General features: G+C 41.2%; 1 protein-coding gene across 1 annotated transcript in view; it reads right to left on the bottom strand.

The window, feature by feature from the left end:
- LOC126455807 (histone acetyltransferase KAT6A-like) overlaps positions 1–23,700 on the bottom strand; it is a 284,484-nt gene that overhangs the window by 6,365 nt on the left and 254,419 nt on the right. Inside the window, exons 11-15 of the mRNA XM_050091567.1 lie at positions 15,278–15,657; positions 13,844–15,005; positions 5,763–5,943; positions 4,932–5,202; positions 1,975–2,364 (exon numbers count right to left, since the gene is read on the bottom strand). Of these exons, the coding sequence (XP_049947524.1) occupies positions 1,975–2,364; positions 4,932–5,202; positions 5,763–5,943; positions 13,844–15,005; positions 15,278–15,657 (2,384 nt within the window). The remainder of the gene's footprint in view (positions 1–1,974; positions 2,365–4,931; positions 5,203–5,762; positions 5,944–13,843; positions 15,006–15,277; positions 15,658–23,700) is intronic.

The raw sequence follows: 23,700 nt of genomic DNA, 5'->3' as shown, positions 1-23,700 counted from the left end.
AATGAATGTGGATGCTACAATCCTTTTAATCTATGTCGATCCTCCTCTGCACACAATCTGATAGCAAATATTTCTGCCTGGAATACTATAGCCAGCTTTCCCTACAGGAACTGCACTCTAAAGAGTCTAGGCTGTAACACACACACACTGGCCCCCCACATCATCATCATCATCATCATCATCATCATCATCATCAGAATAATCCGTTTTTGACCCATCAGTAAACCATACTATGCTGCTGCTTTCACCATTTTAACAACATGACACTAAAAACACACAAGCAGTGGTGAATGCTAGTAATTTACAAGATATGTCTCTGAAGTAAAATTTGTATATAAAAACAAAGATGAGGTGACTTACCGAACAAAAGCGCTGGCAGGTCGATAGACACACAAACAAACACAAACATACACACAAAATTCAAGCTTTCGCAACAAACTGTTGCCTCATCAGGAAAGAGGGAAGGAGAGGGGAAGACGAAAGGAAGTGGGTTTTAAAGGAGAGGGTAAGGAGTCATTCCAATCCCGGGAGCGGAAAGACTTACCTTAGGGGGAAAAAAGGACAGGTATACACTCGCACACACGCACATATCCATCCACACATACAGACACAAGCAGACATATTTAAAGACTTAAAGGGTCTTTAAATATGTCTGCTTGTGTCTGTATGTGTGGATGGATATGTGCGTGTGTGCGAGTGTATACCTGTCCTTTTTTCCCCCTAAGGTAAGTCTTTCCGCTCCCGGGATTGGAATGACTCCTTACCCTCTCCTTTAAAACCCACTTCCTTTCGTCTTCCCCTCTCCTTCCCTCTTTCCTGATGAGGCAACAGTTTGTTGCGAAAGCTTGAATTTTGTGTGTATGTTTGTGTTTGTTTGTGTGTCTATCGACCTGCCAGCGCTTTTGTTCGGTAAGTCACCTCATCTTTGTTTTTATATATAATTTTTCCCACGTGGAATGTTTCCTTCCATTATATTGAAGTAAAATTTGATTAGACAGTCTCTACTTGACTAAAACCAGCAAGCTTTTAACCATACTTAGAACTCACAGTTTTTTTTGTTATTTAAAGTGATAATTGAATACACCCGGTTGTTATAATTCAAGTGCACCAATTCACAGAAGACCAGCGTGGGCTGTAATTTTCATATGGAAGCAAAACTTGGTCTTTATATTCATGCATTAATATGAGACAGATTTATACTGGAATAAAATTTCATTCCAATTTTGGCTACCAGGTGCAAATCTCGTGCCGTACAGCATCTCGTCAACGTCACCAGTGCTCATATTGACCAACGTGTGTGCGAGGCAGTTAATAATGAAATCAACATTATTCCTTTCTCACTTGTGTGACCCTATCTTCCCGCATCCCATACCTAATCAATTACGTACCGAACATTACTACATATCCTTCTTGCATTCAAAACGTCCGATTTGCACCTGGTGGCCAAAATAGAAACTAATTTTTTTCCAGTGTAAATCGGTTCCACATTAACACACTACAAATTTCACTGTCACACAATAATTACAGCTCACACTGCAGCTCTGTAAGTAACTGCACTTTCATTATAACCACCTAGCATTTAAAGCCATTTATGTAAACAGAATTCTCAATTTCATTATCATTTTTCATCACGAGAAAGAATTTAGTTACTTTTGATTTAAGTATACTCCATACTTAAGACGAGTATGAGACCTGTTAATTGTGTTTCATTGCAAATGATTTTTTACCAGTCATTTAAAGTTAAAGGAAACTGATGAAAGGCATTAATACATGCACTCTATGCTTCAAGATGGCATCCTAACATTCGCTTTTGAGGAAATGAATGCACAACTGAAAATACCACATAATAATTGGATTCAGGTTGGTAGACTGGCTTACACTTGATGATAATGCAATTTTTCACCCAGGTGTTTTAACACTTGGTCAACAAAACTAGGAAATGTTATATGGTAGGGTGAAAATGGCGAAACTCACCTCTTCATTCTTTTGAAGGGAGGGATTTACTGTTTCCTCCTCTGTTTTTTCTTCCAACAGAGGTGCTTCACTCTGTTCCTTCTCTTCAACAATATCCTTCACAGGTTCAACTTCATCAGCCTTTTCCTGTTCACTGACAATGTTGGTAATGTTTCCCTTATCTTCTTCAGAACTTCGTTCCAATTCTTGTTCTTTAGGTTCTGAAACTTCAGGGTCTGTATCTGGAACTTCAGATTTATTTATAGCATCCACATTCTCTTCTTTGTCACAAGTTTTTCCTTCTTCAACTTGAGATTCAGAAATTATCACAGCATTTGTATTTTTCTTCTCAGAATCATTTAACTTCACTGATGTCACCGATGCCTCCCCAGTATAACGCTTCATTAAACGCTGCGAAGAAGACACCATTAAATGGCACATTAGTTAAATATTGTATGCTGTCTCAGTTAAGTTGCATAATGCAAAACATTATTTTAAATAACAAGGAATATCATTTAATACTGTGAACAGTTAAATGTTACTATGACACAGCTTTGGGAGTTCTATGACATACTGATCTTATGAAAATAGTTGAAGAGCTCTCAATCGCCACAAACAAACAACTGGAAGGAAGTTAATCGTATCACGAACATATCACTGTGAAACAAATGTTACAGCCTATGAAATAAAATTCTAATCCAGGCTTAACTGTATATCTAGCAAATAGGGATGCAAAGAGTGAGGTGAATATCACTGGGGACATGCAGATTAACTGATGGAAGCTTCTTACACACAACCTACATTCTTTCATCTCATTTTATGTATATTATATTAATCATTAACCTTTCATTGCTACAGACACACGCACTCTGCATTCCACACTGAAGACAGCTATGTTGTAGTTTTATTGTTCATCAATTGCTGCTACCTGTGCTGAGAGATGGCGTTCCGGCCACTATGAAAGACACTACTGGCCATGAAAAATGCTACACCAAGAAGAAATGCAGATGATAAAGGGGTATTCATTGGGCAAATATATTAGACTAGAACTGACACGTGATTACATTTTCACGCAATTTGGGTGCATAGATCCTGAGAAATCAGTACCCAGAGCAACCACCTCTGGCCATAACAACGGCCTTGATACGCCTGGGCATTGAGTCAAACTGAGCTTGGATGGCGTGGACAGGTACAGCTGCCCATGCAGCTTCAACATGATGCCACAGCTCATCAAGAGTAGTGACTGGCGTATTGTGACTAGCCAGTTGCTTGCCCACCATTGACCAGATGTTTTCAATTGGTGAGAGATCTGGAGAATGTGCTGGCCAGGGCAGCAGTATAACATTTTCTGTATCCAGAAAGGCCCGTACGGGTCCTGCAACATGGGGTCGTGCATCACCCTGCTGAAATGTAGGGTTTCGCAAGGATTCAATGAGGGGTAGAGCCACGGGTCGTAACACATCTGAAATGTAACTTCCACTGTTCAAAGTGCCATCAATGCGAACAAGAGGTGACTGAGATGTGTAACCAATGGCACCCCATACCATGACGCCGGGTGATACACCAGTATGGCGATGACGAATACACGCTTCCAATTTTCATTCACCATGATGTCGCCAAACACGAATGCGACCATCATGATACTGTAAACAGAACCTGGATTCATCTGGGGCAAAAAAAAAAAGACATTTTGCCATTCGTGCACCCAGGATGAGTACACCATCACAGGCGCTCCTGACTGTGATGCAGCGTCAAGGGTAACCGCAGCCATGGTCTCCGAGCTGATAGTCCCTAGTGCTGCAAACGTCATCGAACTGTTCCTGCAGTTGGTTGTTGTCTTGCAAACGTCCCCATCTGTTGACTCTGGGATTGAGACATGGCTGCTCAAACCGTTACAGCCATGCAGATAAGATGCTTGTCATCTCGACTGCTACTGATGTGAGGCCGTTGGGATCCAGCATGGCATTCCGTATTACCCTCCTGAACCCGATGATTCCATATTCTGCTAACAGTCATTGGATCTTGACCAACGTAAGCACCAATGTCGCGATACGATAAACCGCAATCGCGATAGGCTACAATCCGACCTTTATCAAAGTGGAAACGTGATGGTACGCATTTCTCCTCCTTACACAAGGCATCACAACAACGTTTCACCAGCCAACGCAGGTCAACTGCTGTTTGTGTATGAGAAATCGTTTGGAAACTTTTCTCATTTTAGCACATTGTAGGTGTCGCCACCGATGCCAACCTTGTGTGAATGCTCTGAAAAGCTAATTATTTGTATATCACAGCATCTTCTTCCTGTCGGTTAAATTTCACATCTGTAGCACGTCATCTTCGTGGTGTAGCAATTTTAATGGCCAGTAGTGTATCTTTCTATTTTAATAAAACTATTCAGTGAAAACAACTCTTTTTTGCACATCTTACCTTTAGTTACTGTGCTGCCTCAGATTAAGTAAAACACCACAGGAAATAGCATGCACGAAGGCACATATGGTGGTAATAATAGTAACAAAATTTTAACAGAGAATTTAAAAAAATTAAAAACGATCTTCCACATACCAGATAGTAACAAATTATGACGTCAAAAAAGTAGATAAATCGAAATTGATTTATGAATCTACAGCCCACTGTGAATTTCATTGTATTAACCAATCACTAGGTTGCTATTCCAACTGTAAACACAGGAAAATGTGTCTCGTATACAACCAATATTCTGTAGTATCTCATTCTGTACACTGAAAAGTGTGCTCTGGTTTACACAAACGGGAAATATATCATGTGTACCACAACATGATATGATGGCAAATAACAACACAGTCCTCCCCTACCCTAGAATTCAAATCAAGTTCCTGTGTGTCAATACTGTAGCACTTTTGTTAATGCATAGTGTTTTTTGTGGTGGGGGCGTCGTGGGTGTGGTAGGGAGAGGGGCAGAATGAAAGAAATAAAAATAGAAGAGACTGTTTAAGTACCTTCTTCTTTAACTTCGGTGGTTTGGGAGACTTTGGTTCTGGTACATGATTACGGCGGGGCCGGCCTTTTTTCCACCCTCGTTTCTTCTTTTCACCGGAATGCACAGCCCTCTTGGTTCTCTCAGGGAGATCAGTACTTAGCTGCTGGTGCAGAGGGGGTGGTGACAATGGAGGAGGTACTGCTGTTTCCCTTAACACTCCTACACCTTCCAATTGGACTTCAGGTTTCAATTCAGGCATCGGACAGTCTTCAACATCTTCTGAGGTGCTCCTAGAAACAGGTTTGATTATTACGCCATGAAAGGATAGCCAAAAGTAAGATCTACAAAATTAATCTATACAACAAATTTCCCCTCATGAAATAAAAATTACTGTTTTAGCACTGATAATTGAAAACTAAAGAAAAAAAGACCCTTATGAATGCTATGATTTCTGTTATTACTATAACTCTAGCTACTGTAACAATAACCCAAAAGTATTATCACAATTTAAAAATGAGCTTCACATACAGATTAATAATCTAACTAGCAACAGTTATCTCGCATTCGATGATAAGAAGTTCAGCAACACACAAAGAATTACACCACAGTTTAACTGTTACATAATCGGATACAAATGTAACCCAACGTCTAATATCTTGACAGTTCTTAATTCACTAGTGAGCAAGAGACAGTTGGAGAGCATATGTTAAGTTCTGTGCAATTCCCTCTGTAGCTCACACATTTATTTATTAACTCCATATTTTGTTATGATAGTACACTTTGCATCCAGCTTAATAATGGCAAAAGTATCCTACTCACAATAAAAACAGCTTGTTGCAACTTCACTTACTTTGAAGCTTCTTCTAGGCGCAGTCTCTTTTCCCTTCGCTGTGACCATCTCTCTCTTTTTGGCTCCACCTTTTCAACAGAATTTTGTAGAGCTTGTGACTTTCTCCGGCCTCTCGGCAATGGCCCTGGAGGTGTTTCACTTGGTTCCTTTCTCAGTCTGTCTTCTTTCTGTGTCTGAGGAACTACAACACAAACAATTACTTTATTAGGTTGTTACAGATGTTATGATAACACTACAGCATTGCACAAAGCTATAGTTTTAGCAATGAGATATGTACAATTACAATTAAAAATTTGAGGTCTTTACTGTTTCCCTTCCTACATCTACATCTGCACTTATTAAGCCACTGTTATAAGAGTTGTGTGAAGGAAGGTCTGGGGACAATCATTTATCCAATTTTACAATCAAGGTCAGTATGGGAAATTTATGTTGGAGGGAGTAATGCGTTTCTTCGCTCATCCGATATGTATTCTGAAAGTAGGGCTCTCCACAACATATAGTATTTTTCATGTATTGTTTCCCATAGCAGTTTGTCGAGTATTTCTTTTATGCTCTTACGATAACTAAGTGAACTTTTAATAGATGTCACAGCAATTTTTTAAAATGTCTCCAGCTCTTCCTTTAATCTTACTTTTTAAGGGATGAACAACATATAAGAGGACGAGGAATTGTGATAAAAGAAGATAACTTGAAAATATCTACTTTGGAGGGCACTTTCTAAAAACCACTGTCTCAACAGCCCAGAAGTTAGTGATGTGACATTCCTGTATCCTACCACAAACTCCAAGACAACATTCTTTTTCCTTCAAGTTACTGGAACCCTTAAGCAAGTTTCAGAGTTCTAGGTTATGAAGGTTTAATTCTACACCTAAATTTCACGAGTCACCTTGCCATGGGATACCTCCGGTACCACTACTATTTCCCCCTTCCCTGCTCCAATTTCAAATGGTTTGTGGGAAAGATGATGTTGATAAAAATCTGTATGAGCTCTAATTTACCTGATTTTTCTGAAAAGAATCATTTCGTTATATCTAAGTGGGCTGAAGTAATATGTTGCTAACTTTTCTTTGAACACAGGCTTTCAAAACGTCACCAATAAACATTTCAGTGGCACACAATATCTCTTTGTATTATCTGCCACTGGAGTGTGTAAAAGCGAACAAGGGAAAAAAATTCGATTTTTCTCAGATTTCCCGGTTAAAGATACACTTTTTCCTCAGTGAAAATATACTTTTTCTGTGTTACGTGACAGTATACTTTCTCTCTGAAATGTAAAACTTATCAACCCTTTGAAGGTTAAGGTTTCATATACCGACGCAGAACTTCCAGCACTTTAGAAAACGCTGCTTATTTTCATATTATGGAAATATAAATTCAAATTCCATGCAACGCAGCACATTAACTTCTGAAGCACTGAAATCGAGATTGCAATGCCCTATTGCAAGCCAATCCTGGCTCATGTCGTGTGATCTCGCCAGCCGATGGCAGAAGATACTCTGAGCATAGGACACGTGACATAGTCAGCTAATAGCAACATCACTGTTAACTAGTGCGAACACACAGATAGGAAAAGTTGATAGTTCAGATAACACACATAATGTAGCTACAAGGGAAGCTAAGCTTCCTCCTATATTATTCGTCTTATTTCGTGTCTGTTACACTTTAAGGTGCATCACACAAATGTGCCAATAAAATTTTAAATAATGACATAAATGTCTGGTCTTCCGGCTTGAAATTCTTTTACATGGCTGTTCTCAAAGTGTTACGTTTTAAATGAGAGTCAAATGCTGTGTGTTTTAAGAAATTCATCGCATACTCTCACACGTAACGTAGTTCACCTTGCGTAAAAGGAAATTTGTTTTGAAAGTAATGCTTTTCAAGCCACCATTCCCAATATTTTCCCATGGCCTGTTAAAAATACGATTCGTTTCAGCAATTCTAGAGAGTGCCCGAAAACAGGAAGTCCGTATGTTCATACGCATAAAGCATCAAGAGATTTTACGTTATGTCATAAAACAAACATAAATTTTCTTGGAGTACCATTACCGTATTAGCCCATGTATGGCATAATGTCACACGCCAGAAGATGAAAACATGCACTTTAAATTCAGAAAACAGTTGAAACTAGCCAATAGTGTGGAATAGGACACACACACACACACACACACACACACACACACACACACACACCTGAATTGTTCTGCAAGGCAATTAATGCTCGACTGCCAAAAATGTGGAAATGAAATAGAAATTGCAAAACTGAAACTAATAACATGTTTTAGCCTTCCATAACTACGTTAATGTATTTTAATTCACTCAATAGCTCCTAGCCACAGAAAATCCATTTCGTTTTTATTTGAGGTGAGAGCTGTAAACAAAAAAAGCAAAATCAGTAAATGTTAACACAGGTCACGTGGAGACTAATCCACCAAACCCACACTACAACCCAGACGGCTGTACGCATGTGCAAATCTGGCAGCTTCGATGTGCACAAGAAAATTTTCAGGGTGTCATCTGGCTGCCTGTTGCTACTGCTGATGCAACAGCCACACTTCAAATAGCCAAAGCAGAAGAGGGTATTGCTCATACGCGACTCATTTGCACCTGTGTATGAGCATGAACCCGCTGTCAACTGCTGCCACGAACCATCAGTTGTGACATCATGCTCATCAGAAACAGTTTGTTGTTACGAAGTATTATACAGTTTTCATTCTAAAGCCTTTGACACATTTTGGTGTTCGGAGACGCTGGTGTTTGCAGCCTGTTTTGTTGTTGTAAATGGCAGATTTCCTTTGCAACTTAGGTTTTTCCCCCCCTCTCCTCCTTGTTCAAGTATTATTGCTGCAGTAGCAGTAATATTCTTTGATAAATTATCAGTTCTTACCCGCCAATATTACAAAAACTTAACTGAAAATAAAAACAATGCAAAATCTCTGGAATTCTAAAAAATTCCCCAGTTTTTCCCAGATTTCCCTGTTGCTGAGCGTTTCCGTAATGCCCTCATGCTAAATGAATGTTCCCGTGACATAACATCCTGCTCTTCATTGGATTTTGGCAACCTCTTCTACTGAAATTGTGAGGACTGAGAAGCTAGGCTGTGGTCCAGTCCCTAATACTGTGCTTTTACATACGATTTTATTATTATTATTATTATTATTTCATGTAGCAGGTTCTACTGTCAAAACTTAAGTCAGTTTAGTGCAGTATATAAAGAAGCAGAAACATACTGGATCAGTGACCCCTTTTTTTTATATCGAAATGAGAATGTGTTGTGGAAGCAGCAACAATTTTGTTCGACTTTTGTTTCCCATACTGAGGTACTAAAACCAAAACTGTTGGAAAATATAGCTTTTTAATAGACGATTACTTAGCTGCATTTGGCTCAGTATGAAAAATGTTGATGCATTTCAGAAAACTAAGGCCTATATCACATTCTTAACGATAGAAGATGGTATCTGTTCTTACCATTTTCCTAGATCTTGCCTCACTTCGTTCTGTATAAACCCCCCATCTCCTTTGAGGCCATTTTGATATTTCTGCAGTTGGAATCAATTTAGAAAAACAATGAGTGTTTATATGTGAACTATTTTGAGTCAAAATTGGTTCAACCAGGCCCCCTTTGTTCATAAATCCATTATCAATTCAGTAACAAAGTCAAGAAGATGTTTGCTAGTACGCCTTGACTTTTATATAATCATACAAATTTACAGTCATCTTCAGGAGTATGTTTGCCTCCTCTCAAAGGATAGTAGTCCATTAGTTGATTTCTGTGGTCCACACCAGTCTTTATTTTTTACTGTAATCCAAAATATGGATAGGTTCCATCATCATTCCTAATTTTATGCCAATTTAAGGCATTCTCCCATGGGATGGTAGGTCTGCTACTGTTCACTACTGATGGAATTTGGTAATTTCTTTATTTTATCATCTCAGTTGCATGAAGATACAATTTTTGCTGAAGTGGTTAGTGGTTTCAGGATAACAAGCCTATTCTCAAACCACACACCTTGTTATTAACTGTAACTGGTCATGCAATATGTCACCAAAAGGCACGAGTACCTTTAGTACAGGAACTCAAACTGTGGGCAAAAAGTACTCTCAGTGATATTAGCCTAGGTGTCTACTGCTGCAACGAACTGACAAATATTAGTTTCAGGGCCTATCTAATTTTGTTCTGACATTGACATCCAACTCAGTCATTCCGTGTTTTGCAGTGAAAAGGAACACAACCTAATGCCCTTCCATTTCACAGAAATAAAAGCTGTTTCCTCGTTCACTGTGAAAATGCCTTCCAGTAGTCAAGGAACATGGTATCAACCTCAATATCTTTGTCTATGGCACACTGGACTTAATGGACAAACAGACCAAAGTTTTTACACAAAGAGGTTTTCATTCTCCAAAATATCATAATGCACAAGTATAAAACATATTCCATAATTCTGCTACAGATTGATCTCAGCCATATAGGCCTATGATTGTTTGCCTATCCAACAACTCTTCTTGAAACTGGAAGACTGGAAGTAACTCTACTTTTCCCAATCATTTGGTACCCTACAATGCACTACTGACTTTCCACAAACTACCACTAGTTTCTTCATGTGATCTTTATAGAACCTCACAGGTATTAGATCTGGTTCAAATGCTTTGCCATTGTTTAGTGATTTTAGTTAACTTTCTATTTGCAATCACTTATATCAATATTTGCAACTTCAGCTTTCACAAAATTACTGTGGCAGTGTGGTTTCAGTCGCCTAAGACTGCAGTTGTGTGTGTGTGTGTGTGTGTGTGTGTGTGTGTGTGTGTGTGTGTGTGTGTGTGCGCGTGTGTGTGTTGTTGACAAGGGCCTTAATAGTCAAAAGCTATAATTGTGAGAGTCTTTTTGTTGTGCCTATCTGTGATTCAGTATCACCGCTATATGGTGAGTAGCAACTTTCCCTCTCATGATATTGTTACATTCCAACCTGGATTTTCCATTATTTGAACAGAGAAACTGTATTACGATCTTCAACAGAAAAAAAAAAAAAAAAAAAAAAAAAAAAAAAAAAAAAAAAAAAAAAAAAAAAAAAAAAAAAAGCTATGAAGACCAAATTCAATATTTCAGCCTCTCTCTGTCATCTTCCATTTTAGTGGTAGTATGTTAACTGGGCAACTGAATAGATGATTCTGCTCTGTTTACTGACTTCACATATGAAAAATATATCTTAGCGCTTCTTGCCATATCGGGTGGCAAAATTTTACTTTCATAGTCACTAAACACTTCCCTATTCAGTTTGGTGTCATTCAGCTTCTATTTGTCTATTAGACTTTGACTTCGCTTAAATCTGTGATGAAGCTCTCATATCTTTCATAACAACTTTCTAACATGGCTACTAAACCAAAGTGGGTCTTCCTCAGTCCTCACAACGTGGTTTGGTACATACCGATCTTAGGAGTGCTGAAAAATTCTTTAGGAACTTATACATGTTTGCCCCATCTCTTGATACCTAGAGCTGAATATCTGGTACTGACTACTCATATAATCTACTATTTGCTCCCTGTTACTGTGGCTAAGGAAAACTATTGTCCTGTAACACCCATAACCATTGAAGCTATCAAGCCTTATAGTCACAGACTCCCTCTTCAACATTAACAGATTTGAAAAGTTTAACTTTCCTGGCTACTAGATGGTCTAAGACTTGACCTTACAAGTTAGTAATCTGTTTACATGCTCGAAATAATTTTCAGTTTAATCTTCCATAAATCCCTTTCTCCTGCACCAGTTTTAATCACATGACTCCCAGATTCTTCACCTGGCACACTGAATCCTCTCTCCCCCCACCCCACCCCACCCCACCCCCCCCAAAAAAAATCACAATCGGTACACTTATGATATGAAGCAGGTTTTCTCTGAAGTCATTATGGTCCTGAGGCAAGTGGACTATAAAAATGTTTAATCAACATATTTCACTCACTTTTGACGCTTACATTCGCCTACTTCATTTTAAATTCAGATCATGTTGGAACCTAACGACATATTATAGAGTCCAACAAAAACATGAAAGACATTCAGAATAAATTAACACATGTAAATATGCAGAGGACAGATTGCTACTCACCATACAGAGGTGACCGAGTCGCAGACGGGCACAAAGAAAAGACTGCTTTTGATCAAATGGCCTTCTTTAGAAGTAGAAAAGACACATATTCCACTTCATACGACGGCATTTTGGCCAAAAGTTGAAAAGTCTATATGTCTTTCCTTTGTGCCTGTGTATGCGAGTCAAGAACTCGATGTATATGGTGAATAGCAATTGTTGAATACACGTGAATGACGATAATTACTAATTCAGCGGAGCAGCTTACAACAATATTGCACGCCCGTGCAATATTGCTTGTGCACGCGCACACCTGCTCGAGCACGTTTTTCTTTTTGCACACACATCATTATCAACGTTAACAGAACTGCTGGCCAGTATATACCTTCACTAGATGAAATGTGTAATATTTCCTAGCTTTCGGAACTAATACTTCCATCCTTGTGGAGCTGAGACAGATAGGTGGGGCAATGTGAATTACTCTTCTGAATATGGTCATTATCATCATTTACACGTATTATTGCCTTTGAATGTCCTCCACATTTCTTATATTTAAATGTTTCCTTCAGTGTTGCAATTTTTAAGAAGAGTAATCGAGATTAATCACAATTCCTGACTGTACAGGGTGGCCAGAAACTGTCTGACAAACTTGTGCTGAGAAATAATTGTTAAGAAAAAAATTCAATGTGGTGCACCGTTTCTCATTGAATTCAAGCCAATCAGGCCATCGTGTGTGCAAATACAAGTGGCCTGCCACATACAATTAGTGTCAGTTGTTCTCACAGAGGAAATGGTAGCACACAAGACTGCTCAGTCTTGGGCTTGGGTTCAATCCTGAACTCTCTTGTTCAGTTTTAGGAAACCAAATGAAGAAAACATTTGGTGACACCATCTCCGGTGTGCCGCTTCAATTTGTGTGTATTATCGGTCTGATTGGCTAACTTCCATGCTTATTAACATGGAAATTGTGCAAATATATCTTTTTTTTGCTTAACAATCGTTTCTCACCATAACCTGCCCTGCAACACCCTTACAAGCTTTTGAGACTTTCTGACCAATACACATAAGTAAACTGACATCATTGTAATGAGAGTACCTTAATGCGGCAGTTTTGGTGTGGGAATGAAGGGTTGTTTTGAATTACGGTTGCATAAAATACCAGCAGAAGTCGGGCCTATCCTATCTCGACTACGATACTACCAACTTCAACAAGCAAGTTCACTGCAGTCGATACTGAATGACTTGTGTTGTGTATTGACCATTGTTTTCTTTTCTTTTTTTTTAAAATGAGTGAAGAGACTAATCCTAGCCAAACATGGGGTTCCAGTATGAGTTCTACGACACTAAAAAGTATTGGCAACACCTATGGCTGTAAAAAATCTGTCTTCGCACAAACACAATTCCCTGGTGTAGACTGCCAGCACTGTGGAGGGTGGCAGGGCTTGCTTCTCCACTGTCCAACGCAGCTGAAGTTCTCAGCACTTCATGGTAGCAGCTGACTGTCACATTGAAGTGTCTGCACTAAATTAAAGTTTGCAGCATAACCAATGGTTAATTCAATGGAACTCAATGATAACAATTAACGAGATTTAGTTTCTTGTGATACTGGTAATGATACTGAATACGGCTTTTCAAGTAATCAAACGTAACAGGTCATTAGTGCAATTGACTAACTTCATAAATAAAAGGAGCAGAGTTTCCTTTTGCATCATTCAAGCTTTGTGGAGCTTCCCTACTTCATCTTTTATTAACCTCATGCCTCAGCCCATTACTCAGTTTTACATTGTAAAGATAAAAATATTACAGTCTACTTTAATTTTTTTTGCACACATTACCACCAACTTATAATATGAATTTTTTAAATACCTATATTAGACTAGAATTTCTTTCTATAGTTAAATTACAAATAAGGAGGTTAACATATAAAATGCCACATTTTCACTCTAGCAAGTGATGTTAAAAATTTTCAAATGAGTCTACACTATGAACCTGTTCAGTTACAATTACCTGTATTACTCTGCACATCCTTGGTTTCTTCTGATAATATTCTACGCCTTCCAGGATTTCGAAGAGGTGTATCAAACTCTGACCGTCTGCTTTTCAGCTTCATAGATGCAGCCCCAGCAGCCCTTCCTATCTGTTGTGGTTGCTGCCTCAAGCCCAGTTTGCTTTTGCCATGAGAAACATCTGTCTTGATCTTGCTATTTAATTTTGATTTTGTAGATAATTCTTCTTTATGACTAAGTCTTGCACTGAATTTTCCTTTTAAAGTACTCTCGTCAGTTGTAGAAGGTTTACAAGGAGTTTTTGTTTTTGTATAGTCATCCGGTGATTTTGAACTGTGAGTTTCTTTTACTGAAGGTTCAGCAACCTGATTTAATTTTGAACAGCTTTTTTGCTTTACAAGTAAATCATCTCCTGAATTCTGTCTTGTATTTGCTTTCTGTTTAGGAATAATCTCTTCCACCTGATTTGGCCTACCATTTGACCTAGATTTTGTAGGGCTTTCTTCAACAAGCAGCCTACTACTTTTATTTTTATTAGAACCACTGTCTGAATGGGTCTGGGTGCTTGCCTTGGCAGGTGGGCTTTTTGCAGCCTCCTCAGTTGCAGCAGTCTCTGTCTTTAGAACCAATAGCCTGCTGGCCTTTAAAACATTCTCGACTTTCAGTTTTTTTCTATCTGGTTCTTCATCTAAACCACTTTTATCAGTCACTGCTTCAAAACCTGATCGTTTTCTTTTCCCAGCTCGCACTTCAAGAAATGGCTGTGGCCGAACATCAGGAACTTTTACTTCTGCGTCAACTATTAACTTCTTTTTAGGTGGCCTTCCGACTTTTCGTTTCTGCACAATAGGTGTTTTATTGATATTATCATTTTCGGCACTGTTACTCGTTTCTAATGTAGTAGTTGCTGGAGTGGGAGCTGGTGTCGGGCTTGGGCTAAAGCGAACTTGGGTCTTCCGTTTCCTGCCTCGCTGACTTTGACTCTGTTGGAGCTCCTCTTTCACTTCGTTAGTTTTCAGATCATCTTTACTTTGCTGTGGATTACAAGTCTCCTGTTCCTTCATATCTGCAACAACTGTGTTCTTCTCAATAGCCTCTTCATTCTCACTTTTGGCTATGTCCTCCTGACTGTCATTGTTCTCCCCTTTAGATTCCGTATCATCCTGCAGACAATAAGATGAGAATCAGACTTATCAAAATGCCAAATTATAACAAATCAAATGACAGAAAAGATGGAAGATTCTTTTTGTTACGAAAATTCCTTGTGACCTTAAGGGGAGTTGAAAACATGCAGAATGTAGCACAATGACTGGAGGCTCACAAAACGTGAAGAAATCAAATACTGGCCCAGTTTTATTTGCCAATACTATGATGACAGAAATAAATGACGTGTAACACACGTTTTCCTTTACGTTCTTAAAAAATCACTCCATACCTCTTTGTCATCATCCCTGGTGGGAACTGTTGCAACAAGAGGAGTCCACCGAAGGCACTCTGGATCCAGAGGTATGCGGGTACGGGAGGCACGAACACGTGATGCGTGGGTATCAACTTGAGCCCAGTCAATAGCAAGTATGAGACGGCCATCAGGACAGCGTCTGACCATCCCGAGCATTTGTAGAGTTGCTGCCACGTCATGACTATAAACTCCCGTTTCCTGGCAAACAGCATCTACAGAAAATGGCTCATTACGATGTTGATCCAGATACTCCAGTACTATCGACTTCCAGTACGCATGGTAAGAGACACGACCCAAATCTGACAATGGTTTTTCTGGAGTGCCAGGTTGACCCTCTTGCTTTGACAGGAGGTAACCTGAAAATCAGCAAACAACAATTAAGTACACTAAGACCAATTTCTAGGGAAATTTAACGCAGAAAATAATGTAAAATCAGCTGCTTCTAACTACACAAGATGAAATCAATTTTTACAAAAGATTGTGAAATCTGGCATTTTCTACATTTCTGAGTAAAAAATCTTTTAAATCTTAAGACAGCAGTTTACTGATATTGATAATGATAGTTATTCGATGTCAAAATTAGATCTTGACTTTTCTTCTTAAGAGTATAGAGTATGTATAACCTTATACTATTCATTTTCTGTTTAAAAAACTGATGTCTAGATGTGACTAAGTGGTAACAGTTTCATCTGTCTACATCACATTTCTAGACCATTTTTTCCCCTTTTACAAAAATTATAGGGAAAAACATCTTTGTTTTGGAGAGATATTTAATGTGGTCCATCAATTAAATTGTGTATTTTAAGCACATAATTATAAATAAAGAAACCACCAGAAATACCGCAGTTTAGCTTTGTGAACATGGAAATCAAGATAGTGCCTCCTCCTTTTGTTTTTATCAGCTGCTTGGGCTACATTACAGATAAGGCTGTCACAACAGACATCACAACACAGTAAATAATACTGAGTAGACAATGCCATAAACATTCTGTGTTTTGTTATACTGCCAATAACAAATTTGCGTGATGTAGTGTGTCCTGTGCGATGTCTGGTTGACAGAAGGAAACAAAGATACACAAAGTGGCATTTTTGTGTTTTATATGCATGTTTTGCAAAAGTATGTGTTAAAATATGTCGTTTATAGCATGAATTTTTGTGCAAAGGTGTGAGGAAACATGACATTGGTGGTTAAAACTTATTTCTGTCCCGAGTTGCCTCCATCAGCATAAAATCCCAAGTTATCTTATTTTTATTAATTTGACACAAACTCAAAATCCCGAGTACACTTGGGCAATTTAACAACAGACCTTCAAAAAAATAAAATAAATATCCATTTCAGCACCATTAGTTAGGTGTTCTGTTACTAGAGAGCATCCAGTCCTATGTCTGTATCTTGGCTGTCATATTTTCAAGCCTCTGTCCTGTACTCCCGTTTAGGTAGTGCTTCCCAAAAAGAATGACAATACTGATTCTGAATGTGATGCTTATTACTGTAATAGTTCAGAAAGTGAAAAAGAATGTGATGTTACTTCATCAGAGACTAAAAGTGATGAAAGTTCGTCAGGTGACTCACAAGTGGTAAAAGGGCAAAACATACACTACGCTCCACACAGCTGCTCCAAGATTTCTGTTCACAGGAAACATTGTTAAACACATAGTTCAACTTCAATGCTACACAGAAACTATGAAGTGAATTCAAGGTTCAGGATATTTTAATCAAAGTCCAAGTGCACAAGTATACATGGGATTTTATTAATGGTGACTATTATGGGAAAAGGAATTTTTAATTGAGAAAGCAACAAATGTTTGAAAATCATGAAGTATCTGATGAGAGATACTTCTAGCAGAAGTGCAGGAAACATATCGGGTTACATCCTCACAATAGGACTTTAGTGGCCACAGATACACACATCAAAAACCATTTTGCATCACCCAGGTTCCCAGAACTCCTGAAGACAGACGTTGACTGTGGGTACTGTACAAAGACACAGTCCCTTTGACTGTTCAGAGATGTCATTAAACCCACCCAAACATGAAAACAGCCATGCATGAGCAGCACCTATTAGACGGAGGGGTTCAGATAGCCTATCAGTTCCAACACGGCTCGTGTTGTCTGTAGTTCAACCACGCCTAGGCGGTCAATACCATGGTTCGATCACATCCCCATTGTTACTTTGTGCCAGGAAGGGCTCTCAACAAGGGAAGGGTCCAGGCGTCTTTGAGTGAACCAAAGCGATGTTGTTCGGACATGGACGAGCAGAACAACTGTCGATGATGCCTCCCTCAGGCCCCGCAGTGGCTAATAATGCAGTAGATGTCCACTACCTACGGATTATGACTTAGAGGAACCCTGACAACAATGACACCATGTTGAATAATGCTTTTCGTGCAGCCACAGGACGTCGTGTTATGACTCAAACTGTGCGCAATAGGCTGCATGGTGCGCAACTTCACTCCTGACGTCCATGTAGTGCAGTACAGATGGGTCCAACAACATGCCAAATGGACCACTCAGGATTGGAACCCCTTTCTCTTCACTGATGAGTGTCGCAAATGCCTTCAACCAGACAATCATCGGAGGCGTGTTTGGAAGCAACCTGGTCAGGCTGTATGCTGTCCAGCGAGTGCAGGTTCCCTGCTATTTTGGTGTGGCATTATGTGGGGCCGAAGTATGCCGCTGGTGGTCATGGAAGGCGCTACAATGTCTGTACGATACGTGAATGCCATCCTCTGACCAATAACGCAACCATATTGGTTAGGCATACGTCTTCATGGACGACAATTTGCATATTGTAAATGACTTCCTTCAGGAAAACGACATCACTCGACTAGAGTGGTCAGCATGTTCTCCAGCCATGAACCCTATCGAACATGCCTGCGTTAGACTGAAAGGGTTGTTTATGGACAACATGACCAACAGTGCCTTGTTGAACTTGTGGATAGTATGTCACAACGAATACAGGCATGCATCAATGCAAGAGGATGTGCTACTGGGTATTAGAGGTACCACTGTGTACAGCAATCTGGAACACCACCTCTGACGGTCTCGTCGTATGGTTGTACAACATTCAATGTGTGGTTTTCGCGAGCAATAAAAAGGGTGGAAGTGATGTTTAGTTGATCTCTATTCCAATTTTCTGTACAGCTTCTGGAACTCTCGGAACCAAGGTGATGTGAAACGTTTTTTAATGTGTGTATATACCAGTCTGTGTTAACAGCAGAAGTTCTTCTTTCAAATATACTATGATGATGATGATTAACTTTATGAATGATGAAATGGCAAAGAGCCTGTTATGTATACCTGGAATGGCAAGTCTGTGCAGTGTAAATATTCTGAAGAGATACAAATACCCTCTCATAATTTAGCAAAATAATTTGCCACACTAGCAAAAAATATGTATATTGTCAAGTGTATTGTTGTACTGAAAGCACTTTGATTTCTGTGTTCAAATACAGACACCCCCACACCATATTGAAGGGTTGGTGACATAGCATCTCAGAATAAAGATTTTTAAGTTATGGCAATGCTTTATGTTTTAAAAAATTTTAACATCGTCAGGACGTAGAGTAGCTTTTGTTCTTTCACTGACTAAATTTAATAAATTTGAAGTTAATGTGCTCCTCCCTGCCCAAATGAAATATGTGAAACCAATAAATATAATTATATCTAAAAACAAAGATGATGTGACTTACCAAACGAAAGCGCTGGCACGTCGATAGACACACAAACACCACTTGAGTGTGTATGTTTGTGTGTTTGTTTGTTTGTGTGTCTATCGACGTGCCAGAGCTTTCGTTTGGTAAGTCACATCATCTTTGTTTTTAGATATATTTTTCCCATGTGGAATGTTTCCCTCTATTAATTCACATCAATAAATATAATTTGTAGATTCATGTTCATTTTCCACACAAGACTGAAACCAATAAAATACAACAAAATGAAGAATATAACCAAAATATAAGCCACCAGAAAAAACACTAAAACTGGCAAAAAGTAACACCAAAATAGGCAGAGTGTAACACCAAAATTGGCAGAGTGTAACACCAAAATTGCCAAAAATAGGCTCAAAATTGGCAAAAGATGGGAACAAAAAGCACAAAGTAGTACCAAAATTGTAAAAAAAGATAACAATTTCCGGTTCCTATTTAACCTTAGGAATATGAACATACCGTATACACTCGAATAATCCGTGCACCCCAGTTTTGAGGGGTGGGGGGTGGGGGGGGACAAAATGTTCCAACATTATGATGTGTTCAAAAGTATGCATAATAACTACTGGTTTGAAGCAACGCTGCAGTACAGGTTGATACATCGTTAAAACGCAACCGATTCAGCGGCGTGCAGCTGGCCAGCTGGTGGCCAGCAGCATGCAGCTGGCAGGCTGGCCCAATAGACGGGCAGGCGGTTGGGGAACATTATCACCGCCAGCCGGGACTCTACACATACCTACAATAGCAAAAAAAAGAAATGTGAATTATCTTGTTTAAGAATTTGTTAATACGGTATGTGCAATAAAATATTTTAGTCAATACCAGTACATTTCCTCTCTTACCACTCTATTCATCACTTTCATTGTCATCAAGGGAGAATCATTGTTGTCTTCACCATCTTCCCATAGAGCGTCGTCCTCTGTTCCATCCAGTGAATTTGTGATTCCACATTTTTTTGAAGGATTTTTCCACCAGTGGTTGCGGAGTGGAGTCCCATGCACTTTTCACCCATTCAAAAATCTGGGACAAATCCGGCCGTTTGATTTTTCCACTAGGAGTGAACTTATTGAGTTCATCAGCCATCCATTGCGTATATCGCTGTTTAAGTGCAGCTTTGAATGGTCGATTTATACAAACATCTAGTGGTTGTAGGATGGATGTTAAGCCTTCAGGGATAATGACCAAGTCAAGTTTTCCCTTTTTGTAATTTGTCTCACACTTCTTTAGTTTTTTTTTTTTTGGTAGGGTTTAAGGGCGCTCAACTGCTGAGGTCATTAGCGCCCAGTCACTGGTGTTAGAGCACATGGAATCTGCTAAAACTCAAGGGGATGGGGGGACATCAGAAGGACCTGACAAAGATGCAGATAAAATAAGTAAAAAGGTTAAATGTCTTTGGACAAGCCAGTTAAAGTTATAAAACGCAGAATACGAGCAGCTGCTCAAGCGTCATCAGCTAAAACATCCGGTAAAGTAGATGGCAGGGACAGGATAACACGAAATTGACTAAAACGGGGACACGACAATAAAACATGGCGCACTGTTAATGCCTGACCACAAGGGCACTGCGGGTTGGGTCACCGGAGAGCAGGTAGCGGTGGCTAAACCGGCAATGCCCAATCCGCAACCTGGTCAGAAGGACCTCCTCGCGCCGAGATGGTCGGGAGGATGTTGTCCAAGCAGTTGGGATCGGTTTTACTGCCCGGAGCTTGTTTCCTTGGAGGGATGACCAAGCATCCCACCACAACGACACAAGCCTCTTACATACATCCCCACGAACGTCAGATGACGGGACACAATGGGAGGCTGGCCGAGGCAGGAGGACTGCAGCCTAGGCTGCAGCATCCGCAGCCTCATTCCCAGGCAATCCTACATGTCCGGGAACCCACAGAAGGCTGACAGAACCACCATTATCAGTGAAAGAATGGAGGGACTGCTGTATCCGTTGAATCAAGGGATGGACCGGATTGGGAGCTCCAAGACTCTGAAGAGCACTGAGTGAGTCAGAGCAGAGTACATACGATGAATGGCGGTGGCGGCGGGCATACTGAACGTCCTGATGGAGAGCAAAAAGCTCGGCCGTAAAGCTGGAACATTGGTCGAGGAGCCGGTATTTAAAGGTGGCGGCCCCGACGACAAAGGCACAGCCGACACCGTCGTCAGTTTTGGAGCCATCGGTGTAAATAAAGGTGTGACCGGCAAGTCGAGCACGAAGTTCGACAAACCATGAGCAATACACTGCAGCCGGAGTACCCTCCTTCGGGAGTGAGCTGAGGTCGAGATAAATAGGAACCGGAGCCTGGAGCCAAGGTGGTGTCGGGCTCTCACCCTCTCTGAAGGTGGTAGGGAGGGCAAAATCCAATTGTCGAAGCAGGCGACGGAAGCGGACTCCGGGGGGCAGCAGGGCAGACACATACAACCCGTACTGACGGTCGAGAGAATCGGCGAAGAAGGACTCTTAAGAGGGGTGGTCGGGCATAGACAACAGCCGGCAGGCATACCGACACAGCAGTACGTTGCGCCGGTAGGTCAATGGTAACTCGGCAGCTTCAGCATAAAGACTCTCGACAGGACTAGTGTAGAAGGCTCCGGTCGCAAGACGTATCCCCCGATGGTGGAAGGAGTTGAGCCGGCGTAAGAGGGATGGCCGAGCGGACGAGTAGACGAAGCTCCCATAATCCAGCTTCGATCGGACTATGGACCGATACAAGCGAAGCAGGACAGTGCGATCCGCTCCCCAAGATGAACCGCTAAGAACTCTGAGGACATTAAGGGAACGTGTACAACGGGCCGCCAAATAAGAGACATGTGGAGACCAACACAGTTTCCTGTCCAACGTGAGCCCTAGAAACTTAGTTGTGTCCACGAATGGGAGAACAACGGGACCGAGATGTAAGGATGGCGGAAGGAACTCTTTATATCGCCAAAAGTTGATACAAACAGTCTTCTCTTCAGAGAACCGGAAGCCATTTGCCACGCTCCAAGAGTAGAGGCTGTCTAGACAACGCTGAAGGCAGCGCTCCAGGAGGCATGTTCTCTGGGCACTGCAGTAGATCGCGAAGTCATCGACAAAGAGAGAGCCTGAGACATTAGGTGGAATGCAATGCATAATTGGATTGATCGCGATGGCAAAAAGGGCTACACTCAAGACGGAGCCCTGAGGCACCCCGTTCTCCTGGAGGAAGACGTCGGACAATACGGAACCCACACGTACCCTAAACTTTCGTTCCGTTAAAAAGGAATCAATAAAAAGGGGCAGGCGACCGCGTAGGCCCCACCTGTGCATAGTGCGGAGGATACCTCCTCTCCAACAGGTATCCTAAGCCTTCCCCAAGTCGAAGAACACGGCTACCGTTTGGCGCCTTCGCAAAAAATTGTTCATGATGAATGTCGACAAGGTCACAAGGTGGTCAACAGCGGAGCGGCGGCGACAAAAGCCGCATTGGACATTAGTAAGTAGTCGTCGAGATTCAAGAATCCAGACTAACCGAGCATTAACCACGCGCTCCATCACCTTACAGACACAGCTTGTAAGAGAAATGGGGCGGTAACTAGAAGGAAGGTGTCTATCCTTCCCGGGTTTGGGTATAGGAACAACAACGGCGTCATGCCAACGCATGGGGACTTGACCTTCGGTCCAGACGCGATTGTAGGTATGAAGAAGGAAGCTTTTGCCCGCCGGAGAAAGGTGTGCCAGCATCTGAACGTGAATGGCATCTGGCCCCGGAGCAGAGGACCAGGACAGTGCAAGCGCACGTTCGAGTTCCCGCATAGTAAAGGGGGCATTATAAGTTTCCAGATTCAGCGAGTGGAAGGAAGGTTGCCGAGCCTCTTCTGCCTCTTTCCTGGGAAGGAAGGCAGGATGGTAACGGGCGGAGCTTGAAACCTCCGCGAAAAAGCGGCCAAAGGCGTTGGAGACAGCCACAGGATCAACAAGGACCTCATTACCTGAGGTCAGCCCAGGTACTGAGGAGTGGGCCTTAATGCCCGACAGCCGGCGCAGGCTACCCCAAACGACGGAAGAGGGAGTAAAACTGTTAAAGGAGCTGGTGAAAGAGGCCCAACAAGCTTTTTTGCTGTCTTTGATGACTCTAGGGCTTTGTGCTCGGAGTCGTTTGTATTCAATACAATTCGCCAACGTAGGATGGCGGCGAAAGGTGCGTAAAGCGCGTCGTCGAGCACGGATAGCGTCCCTACAAGCCTCGTTCCACCAGGGGACGGAAACGCGACGTGAAGAAGAGGTAGTACGAGGAATGGAACGTTCGGCAGCATTGATGATAACAGCCGTGAGGTATTCGACCTGACTGTCACAACTGGGAAAATCGTGGTCCGGAAAGGTCGCCAGGGAGGAGTAAAGTCCCCAGTCAGCTTTCAGTATGTTCCAGCTCGAAGGACGTGGGGATGGGGTGTGGTGCAGGAGACGAACGACACAGGGGAAGTGGTCGCTCGAATAGGTGTCAGAAAGGACATACCACTCGAACCGACGGGCAAGAGTGGTAGAACAGATCGAGAGATCCAAGTGGGAGTAGGTATGAGTAGAGTCCGAGAGGAAAGTCGGGGCACCGGTATTGAGGCAGACAAGATTGAGATGGTTGAAGACATCCGCCAAGAGTGAGCCTCTTGGACAGGATGCAGGAGAGCCCCAAAGGGGACGATGGGCATTGAAGTCGCCAAACAATAAGAACAGCGGG

The sequence above is a fragment of the Schistocerca serialis genome, chromosome 2 (assembly GCF_023864345.2).
Source record: "Schistocerca serialis cubense isolate TAMUIC-IGC-003099 chromosome 2, iqSchSeri2.2, whole genome shotgun sequence".
Taxonomy (NCBI): Eukaryota; Metazoa; Arthropoda; class Insecta; order Orthoptera; family Acrididae; genus Schistocerca; species Schistocerca serialis.
Note: the sequence above shows the minus strand (reverse complement) of the source record. Positions and strands in the feature narration are given on the sequence as shown.